Source organism: Oryzias latipes, chromosome 7, assembly GCF_002234675.1.
Source record: "Oryzias latipes chromosome 7, ASM223467v1".
In the NCBI taxonomy this organism is placed as follows: Eukaryota; Metazoa; Chordata; class Actinopteri; order Beloniformes; family Adrianichthyidae; genus Oryzias; species Oryzias latipes.
In genome coordinates this window covers 13,455,590-13,470,592 of record NC_019865.2, presented here as the reverse complement: position 1 = coordinate 13,470,592, position 15,003 = coordinate 13,455,590, and the positions used below count along the sequence as shown (strand labels likewise).

General features: G+C 38.2%; 1 protein-coding gene across 1 annotated transcript; it reads left to right on the top strand.

Annotated features, from left to right (window-relative positions):
- The first annotated feature begins 11,701 nt into the window (after positions 1-11,701).
- On the top strand, positions 11,702-14,306 carry LOC101156409 (transcription factor Spi-B-like). The gene is made up of 5 exons (XM_023956637.1): positions 11,702-11,776; positions 12,272-12,479; positions 12,568-12,686; positions 12,853-13,006; positions 13,168-14,306. The coding sequence occupies exons 1-5, from the start codon at positions 11,756-11,758 to the stop codon at positions 13,473-13,475; spliced, it is 810 nt and encodes a 269-aa protein (XP_023812405.1). The 5' UTR covers positions 11,702-11,755; the 3' UTR covers positions 13,476-14,306.
- The last annotated feature ends 697 nt before the right edge of the window (positions 14,307-15,003 follow it).

Sequence of the window (15,003 nt, the reverse complement as noted above, 5' to 3'; positions counted from 1 at the left end):
CAAGCCAAACAGGCATTTTTTTCATTCCAGTGACCAAACTTTGGTGTTTGAGGATTTCAGCAAAAAAGAAGTGATAAATACTGCAGCAGTTGCTTTGATGGCGCTACGGTTTTTCAGTGGAAAGAGGAAGCCTGTCATCTGCTGTCATGTTACCATCAAACACACAGAGGCTGACACAATCACAACACCTCAGTTGGACACTCCTGAATTTGGCAGAAATTACTGCAAAAATCCCAGCTGGATGTAGGTCTCATGGATCAAACGCTGGTCTGACAAAAGTGCTTTGCAGTGATGATCTTTGCAATTTTCTACTTTCCCTCTGCACAATTTCTGCTTTGTTCTTTTTCTATAAGCCCTTACCATTGAACAAACAGACAAATTGTCCAGGGTGTACCCCACCGTCACCCTTCAGTAGCTGGGTAGGCTCCAGCATCCCTGGAACCCTGAGCAGGAATCAAGCAGGTTTAGAGAATGGATGGACAGATTTTATAAGCATTTCTATTCAGCTATTACACATTTATAATAATTTCTTTTATCATTTAGGTGTTATAGGTTACATGTTAATAACAAACAATTTCAAGGTAATACCATGCTGTCAAAAATGATCATTTATTGTGCATTCTAATGCAACACATAGACTCAGGTGAGTTATATTGTTCAATGTAAGAACAAATGTCTTTGTAAAATTATTTTCCATCCACCATCTTAGTTGTACTGACAAAATCCTACAGGTGAAACCCAAGAATAATGTAACTTCACTATCTCATACATCACAAGCACCATCTGAGTAGCATTAAGCAGACCATTAGTTCAAACAGCCAGCAAAAAACAAAAAAAACAAATTCAGTTTCCTTCCATCGATAAGCTTCATAAACTGCCTTCAAATTAAGTCTTTCCTGCTAGAGCAATTTTCCACTAAAAGCAGAGCTGATTTGAAGTTTTTGCATATTTGTGCATGTGTTTGACATGAATACTTCCAGAACAGCTTAATTTTTTTTTCAAATTATTTGCTGCTTTGCGAACAAGAAATGTTTGGAAATGCTTTCTTGCATTTATACCCTAAGTCCCTTCAAATCAAAATCCTAGTTTCCTAAAATTTCTGAGCAGAATTATTGCATCTTGTTTGGTAAGCTACCAAAGTGCATAGATTTGGGGGTCAGATGTCGGAGCTCTTATCTCCCCTTCTGGTCACAGTCGACTTAAGCACTGTACTGAGTCTCACTCAGTGCAAATTATTGTTTGTGCCACTCTGCCTGCATTACCAAGCGCTGTATTTGGATCTTGACTTCTGTTTCCTGACCCTGTTTTGCCTCTGACTCTGTTTGCCTGCTGCCTGCCCTGACTCTCACCTGGACCCCGACTACCCCTGTTACTTCTCATGCTCGTTATTCACCCCTGCCTGCCTGACCCTGATTTAGCTTTGTTAACTTTTAGTTGAGCTAATAAACCAGCTGCAATTGGACCCAGCCGTCTGCCTGTGCTTGTGACAATGTGTACATTTTTAAATTGATTTAAAGTAGTATTTGCAGTACACCAGATGGAGTCCTGCGCCTCTGGAAAAAAAAAACAGAAGCAGTTAATCAAAGTGAAGCACTTTTTTATCACAACAACACTTTAAAGTCCTACTTATCTTTAGATTGAATTGGAATGGAAATGGTTTACTTCAAACAATCAAAGCAGAAATCATACAAAAACAAAACAAACAATAGAAATTTGAATCCATACAAAGATATATCAAACACAGAATAATTAGTCAAAAAATTGATCGCAAAAATTCATTAGTAAATAGTTCAGTTATTATTCTTAAACATACCTAAACACATTTGCTCTCTTACATATAGTTTATGACACAATGAAACTGATGAATATTAAGATTGTCAAAAGGAATTCAGTTGATTGCTTGAAAGGGAGCGGAAGGAAGCAAACTTATATCATCCCACCCCTGCTCTGCTTTACTTAACTTTCATTTTTTTTCATTTTCCTCATCTAAATTATCATTATCCGGTTTTTGACTTCTGATCAGTAATTTATACTATACAAATTCAGGTCATTAAGAAATCCCCAAGTATTGATAAATCACATGACAAAGGTGAAGTACATAATAATAACACATACAGAACAAGTTATGTTATTATTATTATTATACAGATCTATTTTAAAAGCATTCCCGGTGGTCTTTTAATTATGATTATGCTGTTTTGTGGCAAAGCCAAAAATAACGTGTGTTGTTTTCTTTCTTGTTGTTTCTTTAGTTTCAGCAGAGCAGCAGTGGTTCATTAGAAATTCAACTTGAGCAGGATCGTTGGCGCGGACTGACCCTGCCCTGAATTCTCATCCTTTCTTTGTTTACATGCTCTCTCCGCTAGCTTACAGTCCCACACAACCCCAACCTACAATTAGCGGTGTAATAAAAATGGCAAGCAATATTGGAGCAATCCGTGTATCGAGTTTTAAGCCAGATGTCAGTTCAGATGAGGAAAACGAAGACGTATGTGGATCTATGAGTCTGCAAAGTGAATGCATCAGAATGGAGCAGGGAGCTTGTGGCCCGCCAATAAAAATTTTACATACCAACTACAAGCATTTTAAAACACCTTTTGTTTTAGTCTGTTCCTAATTCAGAATAGTTTGAATAAAGAAATATTCAGAAATACAGTTTTAAGCTCAATTTTCATTATATATGACCTCCATCATGAGAAAAACACCACAAGAACAAGTTAAAAACACAATTTTCATTGGGAGTCAGGCCCCTGTACATATTTATTGCTATCTGAAACTTCCATTATTCACTTTAAATAGTTCAAATAGTGTTTTCTTAAAAAATCTCCTGAATGTCCTGCATCCTTATTCTTCTCTATGATCATTCAGGTCTGCAGACCAGTACTTCCTGAGTTTTTGCACTTTAGACAAAACATCTGAGTTTGTAAGTTTTTAATAATTTTAGACTATAAATTCCTACTTTCTCTTTTGTTTTACATTGTACAGTACTTTGAATCCATGTAGTTGGGTAGTTGTAGTGATACATAATGTTTCAGTTGTCGTAAAACATTTTTTTCTCTCAAGGTAAAAAATTCCCATCAAAATGGTTTGAATTTGCATTTATTTTCAGTTAAATAACAGTAGCTTGATGGTATTTAAAGGCTCCACTGCACCAGTGAAACAAGTTTTTAAACACACACTAACTATCAAAGGTGTGTCATAGAGGCCCCTAATTTGACGGAATGCCAGTTAGTGTTTTGTTGTGTTTGGGTTTCCTCCTTAAGGATCTCCAAGAATTTATGGGTAATAACAGGCAGACACAATATACCTGCAGAAAAACTCTTCAGTGGCAAATCATTAAGTTGATCATGACAACAAACGAAGATCTATTTCACACTAAAGAGTGTTGTAGCTACATTTTAGTCCTAACGATGTGCAGCACAACTTACAGAGAAACCCTTGTTCTATAATGTCAACATTGTTTGAATATGACAGCCATCACCCTTTGAAAGATTAATTTACAGTCAGATGCAGACATAACATGTGGGGTTGTTGCCAGTGAGATGACAAATTGTCATTGTTTTGTCTTCGTATTTAAGATAGCTGTGGAGTGGACGTGTGGGGCTCCATCACAAGAATATAATAAAGTAAAGCTGTGGTTGCAGGATCACTGCAGTGCGTGTATGTCTGTAGACTTTCCCTAGCATAAAATGGACAAATTTCAGAATGGTAAACCATAACATATAGATTTTTGAGAAAAATCTCTTTAAAATGTCATAATTCATCCTCTGTGCTAACATTAAGTTGGACTCTCTTGCTTCCGTGCTTATCTCACTGTGAAAACGGATGATTTATGTACAGTCTTCGCACTCAAGTTTATATGTTATTCTGATAAGAGTGGTGGAGTCGTATGCGCGTCTCCATCGTTTATGAGTGTTTATTGGGACTACAGATTGTAGGACTGCCCGCTGGAGGACACAAACAATTTTCCGTGGGAATGCAAAGTCCCACCAGTTCCCAGTCCCATTCCTTATCTCCAGCATTCCCATATGAGTAGTGTACATCATCCTCCAGAAGGAGTACCATTTGATTGTAGCACTTCTTATGGCCAAATGCAAGGGAAAGCCTTTCATAAATTCAGATCAAGACTGCTAAAAAGTACAGTATAACTGGTCAAATTCCAACAAATAGGAATTTGTAAGTTGGGAATAAAGGCAATAAAAACATTTTTTAATAAGTCTAATAAATAATAACAAATAGGAATAAATTCTGCAAAAAAAAAGTTGTTTTTCCTTTATACAATAAAATAGCCCAAATGGCCAGATGGAATGAGGGGAGTTGAGCGGCGACAGCTAGGTAAACCTCAGGTTTTGCATAATTTCCTATAATTCAGAAACGCAACTCATATGCCAACACTATGGCATGTCCAACTGCCTACTCAGCTGCCTAAGACAGCTCTCCTTTCTCACCTGTCCTCAGGTAATAACCGTGCTTATTTATGTGAGCGTAAAACTCATTTTCGAAGTACAATTCATTTGCTCCATTAGGAATTATTTATCCCCGCATCAAAGGTAAATGCATCATAGGAGTATTCAGGGCCTACTATTGAATAACCTCTGCTACCCCAGGACAAGTTCATAGAAAGATAACCTCTATAAATAAACAAGTCTGTCAATGATCACCTTGCACACACACACACGCAGTCACACAAGAAGGCCATTTTATGTAGTCGCTGGGGGAATTCCAGGTAACCTGCATGTGTAAAGGTGATTTGCGTATATGCACTAATCTAGGGAGTTAGGGTTTAACTGTAAACTTACTACACCTGGACACAGACACACCACATCAGCCCTCACAAACAAACACACACACACACCCTGACTCATCAGTATTTGATGGCATGGTTGATAAGATTCACCACAATAGTAATAATTGCTTTAAATCCAACACAACAGCGGTCAACAACGTTTTTATGTATATGTGTACATTTACAAGCGGTTTTTCCGTGTCACCTGCTATTCCGTGACCGTTAAACATCAGGACTGACTCAGACAGGGGCATACTGATAGTGCAGCGTGCCAGACTCACCTGAAGATGTTACAGGTGCTTAGCAACAGAGCAAGTATGCAAATGTGATTGAAACAGACATTAATTGCAGCAAATGCGTTCGCATGGCTTGCGGCCAGAAACTGAACAAGGACTTCTGTTGGTTCACAAATTGATATGGTAAAGTTTGCAGCTAGATCAGAACTGCTGATAGCAGCATTGCTTTTTGTTAAAACTGATATAATTGAAATTCCTCATTTCTGCTTTCACATTTATTTTTGGAGCTCTGGATTTTCATCTATTTTTAGATCAGATTTGACCACTCAGTAAATAAAAACATGTAAGGTTCTTCTAGTGACACAGATCAGATAAGTTAAACATTTTAGGTTGGGGTAAAATATCAGTTATCACTGCCCTCCCTCCTGTGCCTGCGTTTGCCTCTGAGTGCAAGCGTCCAGAGTCTGTCTGGCCTTATCAACACGTTTGACTCTTCCAGGTGCAAGCTGAGCTGTAGGAGTCCTAACCGTCAGCCGTTTCCCTGAAAGCTTAGGGTTTTCCCAAACACGTTTATCGAGTCTTCTTTTTTTTTTTTTTTGTCATTTAAATGTTTTCAGTGTCTTTAGGTTTTAATCCGTGACTCGAATTCCAGCTGCCGCACCTTTAAATGAGACTGTTCCTGAAGTGCAACATCTAAATCCACAGCTGGCACTGTTATCCACATCAAGCCAGATCTGTCTACACCGTCCTCAGATGATCTGCTGGGACAACCTCTTTTCTGATCATTTGTTTTACAGTGACATTATCAAATGTAGCACGGAAGAAAATACGCTTGAATGATATTGCATGCATATGTCAGTGTCATGAAAATCAAAATACTTTCAGCAACAACAGCATGGGTTAAAGAATTTATCGGTTGCATTTATCCGCACCAATTTAGTGTCATTGGTAAAAAGAGTTGAACATGTTTCGTCTTTCAGTTTTATTGTCAGTGGAGGGTCGTAGACAGGTAAGGCCACATTTTAAAGGGAGCACGGGTGTGTCTTGCACCTTAAGGGACATCATGAAAAGGGATCGTCGCATGTGTGATAAGTGTGTCGTGAAGTATGCTTTAACGCTGCACTCTATTAATTTGAAAGGTGGGTGCACTGCATGCACGGGGTGTGGAGGTGATACGTAAGTGCCTTTAGGTGGCCCATGGGATACCCTCAAACACTACACCTTAGTTGTCTAATTCATTTCTAACATTCAGGCTGGATGCTTGGAGCACGCAAGGGGTGCCTAAGGAGCGTGCACTTATCGAAGGAACAACACCAACGGGCTCCTTGCACAGTGCACAGGTTTCGAGGGGTATGTTCAAAGAAATGAAAAATCTGTACGACACATCTGCCTCTCACCTACTTCGCCCTTCTTCTTTAAGTGTCCACTACGACCTGTTGTCCGCAGCATGCCCTTAGGAGAAAAAATGTGCATGCTTTTCGCTCTACTGGCTAACCGAGCAATCTGCGCTCTAAAAATGTTGTGCAGGCTATCAAACCAGTACAGGTTTGCCCATTTTTCGCACCAGTAAGGACAGTTGTGACTAAGGCATAAGTTACATTAACTTGCTTTATTTGGCTACTTGTCTGTTCCTTTAAGATTAGCTTTAGTTCCTTGTTCTTTATTAGACTCTTGAGTTGTTTTTAACCATGTTAAAACTTTAACTTCCTGTTTATTTTGGAAAATGCTTCTCTGGTGTGAAATGTCTTGTCGGACTCTCTGATTTCCAGCTGTCTCATCAGCCCTCATATTTTTAATGTACCTGCCTCATCCCCATATGGACTTTTTCTTTTCGTCCGACATTTAACGTCTGAATGGACTTTGTGACGTTTTTTCCTTTCTTCAAGACTTCTAGCTCTTCTCATTTTTTGTGGGCCAGTGAGAGAAGTGAGATAACCACAGTGAAATTCTCACCAATATCTACTTCTGTGCAAACTCTTTTGCTGAAGCATACAGACACTTTCATTTGAACTCAGTGTTACACAAAACTAGCAGCCATACAGGAAACATACCTTAGGGGGGAAAAATGACTTTCCTTGGTAATATTGCTGAACATTTGACAGAAATGAATATATTTATTGCATGCATTCACATTAAAAGTTAATAGAGTCGCCAATCAAAGCTAAAATTTCACTAATAATTCTAAACAAATAGTCTGTTTTTGTTGTGTTTTTTACAGAGCTGTAATTTTGGCTGAATGTTGTTTTCTATATTTCCATTAAATAAAGCTCAGGACCTGTGCACAAAACACTGTCATGCATGTGCCATATAGTTGCCTCAGTGTCAGTTATAAAAAACAGTAATGCTGCAGCTTTGGAGCTGGTGTCATCTAAGCTTGCCAGTAATAGCCCATAAAAGAGTTATAACACTGATAAGTAGGAGCTACAACCATGATAATATCCCAATGGGAATAGGCTTTATGACTTTGGAAATTCAGAAAAAAAATCTTACCACTATTAAATAACATGCATATGTGTTGAAACACATAAACAAAGATTCAAATGAAATTTTTGGTCACTATGGGTGTTGAGTATAGGAAAGTTCCCAAATGGAAAGATACTTCCCCATGAACAGATATTCCAGTGGTTCTAAATTCACTTCAACATAAAAAAAAGAAATGCTGTGCCAAGCATTGTGTAAACTGCCATGTTGTGAAAAACAAATACTCCTAGGTAACCCCAGGTTTCATGCGTATGGATGGTCAGCGCAGAATTTCATGTCAGTTTCAGCATAAGGCAACCATGCCAAAACAAAAACAAGGTTTTTAGCACCTTGCCTAAAGGCAATAATAGTTCCAAGTGTGTGTGACAGTCTATCTGCATGTGCATCTTCAAAGTACTCAGCATGTCAAATGGGGGTAGAACTTATTTCCTTTTTGGAAAGTTTTTAAATATGTTCTTGTTATCTATAACAACATCTGACTATCCCCCAATTTTACTTTGTATCATGCATTAAAATATCGAACCATTTGCACATTTAGTGAAATGTTAGGGACGCTCTGGTTTTCAGCCTACTGCATAATTTCACACTTTGACAACTCTGATCTTGGTCATCTATCATTTTAGCAACATTTAAATGTTAACAGATATTTTTTATGCTAAAAAGAGGAAAGATATTGATCACTTTCCTGTAAATCTACTTTTATCACAAAATGATGGCCTGAGTAGATAACAATGAGTGAACATGTCATACAGGGGTGGACAAAATTGTTAGTACCCCTCAGTTAAAAAAAGAAAGTCCACAATGCTCACTGAAATGACTTGAAATGTTCAAAATGAACAACTTGAAATGTTGAAAATTAAATAATCAAAATCAGCCATTACTTTCGAGTTGCTGATCAACATAATTATTTAAAAAAAAACAAAATGATGAAATAGGGCTGGACAAAAATGATGGTACCTCCCTAAAAGACTGAGAACTAATTGCCCAGGGGGTCATGATGAACTCAGGTATGTCCTTTAATTGACATCACAGCTGTTTTCAAACCCATGATCAGTCAGTCTGCCTATTTAAAGGGAGACAAATAGTCACGTTGCTGTTTGGTGAAAAGGTGGCACATATTATTCAGAAGTTTAAGACCCACGGGAGAGTTGCCAACCTCCCTGGACGTGGCTGAAAGAGGAACATTGATGACAAATTGAGGAGACGGATAGTTGGAACTGTATCCAAAGAGCCCAGAACAACCTCCAAAGACATAAAAGGTGAACTCCTAGATCAAGGTACATCAGAGTCAGATCGCACCATTCATGGTTGTTTGAGCCAGAGTGGACTTCATGGGAGATGACCAAGGAGGACACCACTGTTGAAAGGAAATTATAAAAAAGCCAGACTGGAATTTGCAAAAATGCATGTTGACAAGCCACAAAGCTTCTGGGAAAATGTCTTTTGGACAGATGAGACAAAACTGGAGCTTTTTGGTAAGGAACATCAGCTCTATGTTCGCAGACTCAAAAATGAAGCATACAACGAAAAGAACACTGTCCCTACTGTGAGACATGGAGGAGGCTCAGTTCTGTTTTGGGGTTGCTTTGCTGCATCTGGCACAGGGTGTCTTGAAGTTGTGCAAGGTCAAATGAAATCTCAAGATTATCAAGGCATTCTGGATAGAAATGTACTGCCTAGTGTCAGAAAGCTTGGTCTCAGTCGCAGGTCATGGGTCTTCCAACAGGACAACAATCCAAAACACACAGCCTAAACCCCCCAAGAATGGCTGAGAGAAAAGCGTTGGACTATTCTGAAGTGGCCTTCAATGAGCCCAGATCTGAATTCCATTGAACATCTGTGGAAGGAGCTGAAACATACCATTTGGAGAAGACACTCATCAAACCTGAGACAACTGGAGCAGTTTGCTCATGAGGAGTGGGCCAAAATACCTGTCGACAGGTGCAGAAAGCTCATTAACAAATACAGAAACCGTTTAATTGCAGTGATTACCTATTATGGGTACCATCATTTTTGTCCAGCCCTATTTCATTAGTTTTTTTTAAATAATTATATTAATCAACAACTCAAAAGTAATGGCTGATTTTGATTATTCAACTTTTAATAAATTTTAATTTATTGTTACTTTTGAACGTTTCAAGTCATTTCAGTGAGCATTGTGGACTTTCTTTCTTTTAACCAACAATTTTGTCCACCAATGTATATCATCTATCATCTATCTAAGGAGGTTAACAATGGTGCTTCACCTAAAATGTACAAAAACAGATCACACAAGTTTTGATTTGTTACATCTTTATTCATTTTTGTCCTTTTTCTTTTCTCTTTCTTAAAGGATAAATATAAACCAATCTATGACCCTGTAAGTGCTTCAGCACAGCAGCAATGCAATAACATGGTCAGTTTGGATGCAACAAGCCTCTGATCTTACGTTTTTCACAGTTTGCATCTGACTCTCAATCTCAATAATCTCACATAAGAAAGTCCATAGAAGTAAGACTTTTTTCTGTCTTCAACAGCAGGAAAACATAGTTATTTGAAGAAAAAGAGTGCAACTTTGTTTCTTTATTTTTTAATATCACTCCTATGTCCCTATAAACCACATTGCTATGGATATATAACCTTTTTTTTGGGCACCTCATTCGTCTCCAAATATGAGAAACATGAGGGTTGTTTTCTATTGACAGCTCTGCTGGAGAATCTGCTTACACAACAAGCTCTTTGGATCCATCTGTTTGTTGGGTTTGGTTGGGGAAATCCCTCAGCCGCACACTACCTTCAAAAAAGACACATACTGCCCTGCCAATTGTTTGCTGGAATCCACGTCTGATATGACAACAGTACAAAAAAGGAAGGTAGTCAACAAAGAGACGCAATGTAGAGCATGAACTTTTACAGACTTGTGTGCAGTGATGCAATGTCATGCTGTCTGCGTCTTTATAGATGTCATTTTGTCAGTCACATTTGGTGGGTAAATGGATAATTATGGGAAATTTTCTGAAACTGACGTCTATTTGTCGACCTACATCCAAAGCCCACTTTAGAATTGACAGGTGGCTTCTCTGTGCTTAAATACTGGTTTATAACTTACTAAACTGCAATATAGTGTCTTTTTCTATATACATTTCAGTCATGGGTTCAAATTCATGAAAAAAAATGGGTCAGTTTAATTCACAAGTCTATGTACCAATGCAGAAAACAAAACGTAATTTTTTTTAGTATGCTGTAAATGCAGTAGCTGTTCCAACATCTTATTACATTTTTTTTCATTGTGATCTATTACAAGCGAGGGATTGTGTATTTGTGCACTTGTGAGCCATGGAAAGTCAGTAAAATGTGGCCACCTTAAAGGCAAGGTCACAGTAAAACCACCTTGTGCAATATTTTCTCTTCAATAAAACACAAACACCTCTTAGAAGTGTTTAAAATTGTCACACATCAATATATCATTGTAAAACAAATAAAGCTTTGTACTGTAAGTAAGCTGAATTTTCCCTGTTAACAAAAAAAGCTTTCAGACCTTTTCTTTGGTAGGGCTTTTTAGCAAAAAAGTCATGAAAATTAGACTGTTCACTGCTGAAAACTAGGCAAATTTGTCTTTTCAACATTTTTACTGCAATTTAAAAAATATGAAATCTACATATTCCTTCAAGCATAATTTTAGATTGCACCAATATTCAGATTATGCTAACAGATTCCACTATCTGTGGTTTATGCAGTGATAAAGAAACCACACTCCAGCAGATAAAATGTAATTAGGAATAAGCACTGACTGAAGCATTTGAATAAAAGGAAAAGATATGAAAAATTTTAAAAAAAGTGTATCCTTAGTGTTTTCTAAAATTGTGGGATTTAATAGTCTGCTCGAGAAAAAAAGTACATTAGATCAACAGACAGCCAGAATTACCCTCCCACCACTCCCACTTCATCGCTGACTGACCAATGAGAGGGAAGGAGGTCATGTGTACAAATACTGAAGAGATAGTATCCAGGTGCAGGAGCATCCAGGTGAGCGTGTTGCGTTCTACTTCATAGGATTCAACACAGGATTTTAGACCCACTGAGGTACAGAAATCAGTTTTTGGATATACTTGTTTTTCTTCCTTTTTTTACATGTTTGTTTTTTCTTTTCACTTGAACAATGCTGTTTCTGCAGGGCTCTGCAAAAATGTTTTTCACTTCCCTGTTTTGACTTTTAGATTTGCTTCTGGGGTTTTGAAGGACGCTCTTTTTCTTTTCAGGTTCTTCTTGAAGTATGTTGACAGAAATGGAGACGGTGAGTGTGTAATATTTTTTTTTTTTTTTTTTTAAAGATAAATGTGTTTATGATGCTGCCATTGAGGTTTGAAATGTCCACACAGGTGTGTGAACACTGATAGTGTTCCAGTTGTTTCCAGGTGCTCAGTGGTTTTTCACCGTCACATGAATGTTATCTATGCAGATGAAAACACAAATAGTTGCATACATTTGGCAGTCAAACTAAGACACACATTAAAGGCAGTATGTATTTTTGCTGCTCGCTGCTGCTTTTACCAGCTCAAAACCTGAGGTGGATCTGGATGATTTCAACACGTGTTTATGTCCAGAAAACAAAACTGAGTTAATGAATCTGTGATGATGGATTTGAAACAAAAAAGCAGGTTCTTAGTCTGATAGCGCCAGAGATTGTAGCTGACAATAGATGAAGACAGAGATAAAGAAGCATAAAAGATTTACGCACACATAGATCCTGCTTGAGGCTGACAGCTAAAAGCAGCTTTGTGTCTGTCAGATGGTTTATGGAGCTGAGATTAAGCTAAGCGGAAGCCGCGGGGCCTGGAGCGGAGCAGCTCCCTCCTCATGCCCTGATGTGGACCTGGAAGTCATAGAAGAGTATCTCCAGGAGAATTTGCTTGAGATCCAGCCTGCTCACACATCGACATCATCTATAACTGCCGTGGGGCAGCAAGCGCACACACACCAGGACTCTAGGATTATAGGTAAAGACAAGAATTGGGCAAAAAGTCAACGAGTGGAACAAACTGTGTCTAAGTTTTCTGAGTTGAACCCGTTTTTGCTTGTCCGCAGAGAACAGCTGGTCAGGCCAGCATGCGTATGAGTGGCACTGCGGTTCTCACGCTCCCATCGAGGAATTCAAAAGACTCACACCACATCCAGCCTGGTCTAGTCCTCATAACAACCAGTGGGTGAGTTTAAGAACTCATTACAAACTGTAAATTTGAGAATTATTGTCGTTTCAATCTGTAAAAAAAATATTCTTACTGCCTTGTTGTTTCTGAGAATTACTGCAAAATAACCATATCGTGTGGCTGTGCTATAGATGAAGAAACAATTCTTTTTATTTTTATTTAGGAACGTATTGCATACTCTTACGAGGCTCCTGCATACATTGACTCAGACTCACAATCAAGTAGCTCCCAGTATCAAGATTACCAGGATTCCCCTTCACCACCGTCTGACAGCAGGGACAGAAAAAGCAGAAATTCCTTACCTCTGCCACTGTCAGGTATGACAAAACAAAAATACATTTGACCCCAACCTTAAGAGGAAAACGCATGCAAGTCCTAAATATCAACCAATTCATACAGAAACAAACTTCCCTGTCACATGAACACAAAAAAAAGTTGTGACCTGACTTTTGATCTATGCCTCCTTCCCCTTTTGCAGGAAAGAGGAAGGAGCGCCTGTTCCAGTTCCTGTTTGAGATGCTTCAGACGCCCTCCATGAGGAGCTGCATCTGGTGGGTCCAGTCCTCCTCTGGAACCTTTCAGTTTTCCTCCCAAAACAAGGAAAGCCTAGCACAGCTCTGGGGTCGAAGAAAAGGAAACCGCAAGACCATGACCTACCAGAAGATGGCACGAGCACTGAGGAACTACTCCCGCACAGGAGAAATTCACAAAGTGAAAAGGAAGCTCACCTATCGATTCGATGAGAAGACACTGAGAGGTCTACAAGGAAATTCTAATGCACTGTAGACAACAAGTAGGGATGTCAGAAGTAGAATGAGTTAGAAATGTCTTTCTTTCTATCACTGCCTATTCCTTATTTAAGGAATATTTGGAGGAATGAATACTGAGTATTTAGAAAAATATGAAGTAAAGAAAAAAAAAACATCCGTCAGAGCTTTTTGCTGATGCAGAACTCTACTGGACCAGAAGACTCATATGATGGAAATAGTATAAAGAGAAATCAATGAATCTAAAAGATTATATCGTGAAATCTACTTCATAAGTAGAACTTGAACCTTTGACAAAAAAATAAAAGCTGTTTTCTATTTTTTGTAAATAGATTATTTGTGTTAGACTTCTAGAAAACCCTAACCTGTAAAAATGTATTTTTTCCCTAAGTTTTCTTTTTAAGATAAAACAAATTTTAAATTATTTTCAGAAAACCTTGTCTGTAGCTAGCCTTTCTTTCTGCCTGTCTGCAAGAACGAGGAACCATTATGATCTTGGTTTGGTTCATGCACAAAACATAGGTGTACACAGATGTGCTGCCTTCAAATTGCATGTAAAAAAAATAAAAATAAAAAAGACACCACAAATAGACATGGTAATGAAGTATTCAAAATAAGCTCTTCACAACAAGAGCCCTCATTCATAAAACATGTTCAGATGCTGAGTATAAGCCTATTTTTATGACTTAAATGGTCAAACTTCAGTTACAGTAGTCATTCCCTTAGTTACATAACAGGCAGCTAAAGGCTAAAAAGTACAGCAACAGGCTCTGCGGCTCAGCGCACTGTTACATCTGTTATTTTAAGTTACATTGCAGCTGAACTGTTTCTGGTTTAAAAAGTAAAATCTGTTTTAAGGCATTGTTTTAATTTTAATCAAATTTTTAAACACCATAATAAATCTTTCCTTATATAACAGTCTGGATCATGCATTTGTGCGTGAATGCCTCAACAGTTCATAATTAAAACCATTTCTTTGTGTGCGATCATCCACATCCTCTTGTATAATCAATTACTCTTTTTTTAAACGGAAAAAAAAAATCAACATGCTTCTCTAGTCCTTCTGAAATACATAAATCAAAAAAAGAGAAGTACTTTTTTTTCTTGCCTGCAGCAACGGCTCAACGGTGTTAGGGGACTGATTCATTTCTGTAAGTCAGATTTGTTGTAGTTTATTTTGCAAATATTTGTGTTTTCTGTTTGGAGCTGATTTTCTGCTTCCTGGTTTCCTTGGAGGTGTTACTGAGCGGTGCCGCTGGATCCCTGCAGTGAGCTGCTGGGTCACACCGACCTCTGGGCTTGTTGTGCCCTGTTGACCCCTCTGTGTAAAGCTGATGCCTCCAGATACACACCATGATTAAATGGGGTGTGGCCACTGCAAAGTTCAAAACTCTAAATGAGGCTATGGTTTCTTTTTTGGAACAGAAATTCCTTTTTCTGTTCCCTGTTTTCAGATACTCAGTCGTGGCCACACTCTGGTGGCTGCTGTTCCGGAATGCTTTCATCTTACTGTTATTTCTTTTTTTCTAGTAAAATTACAATTTATG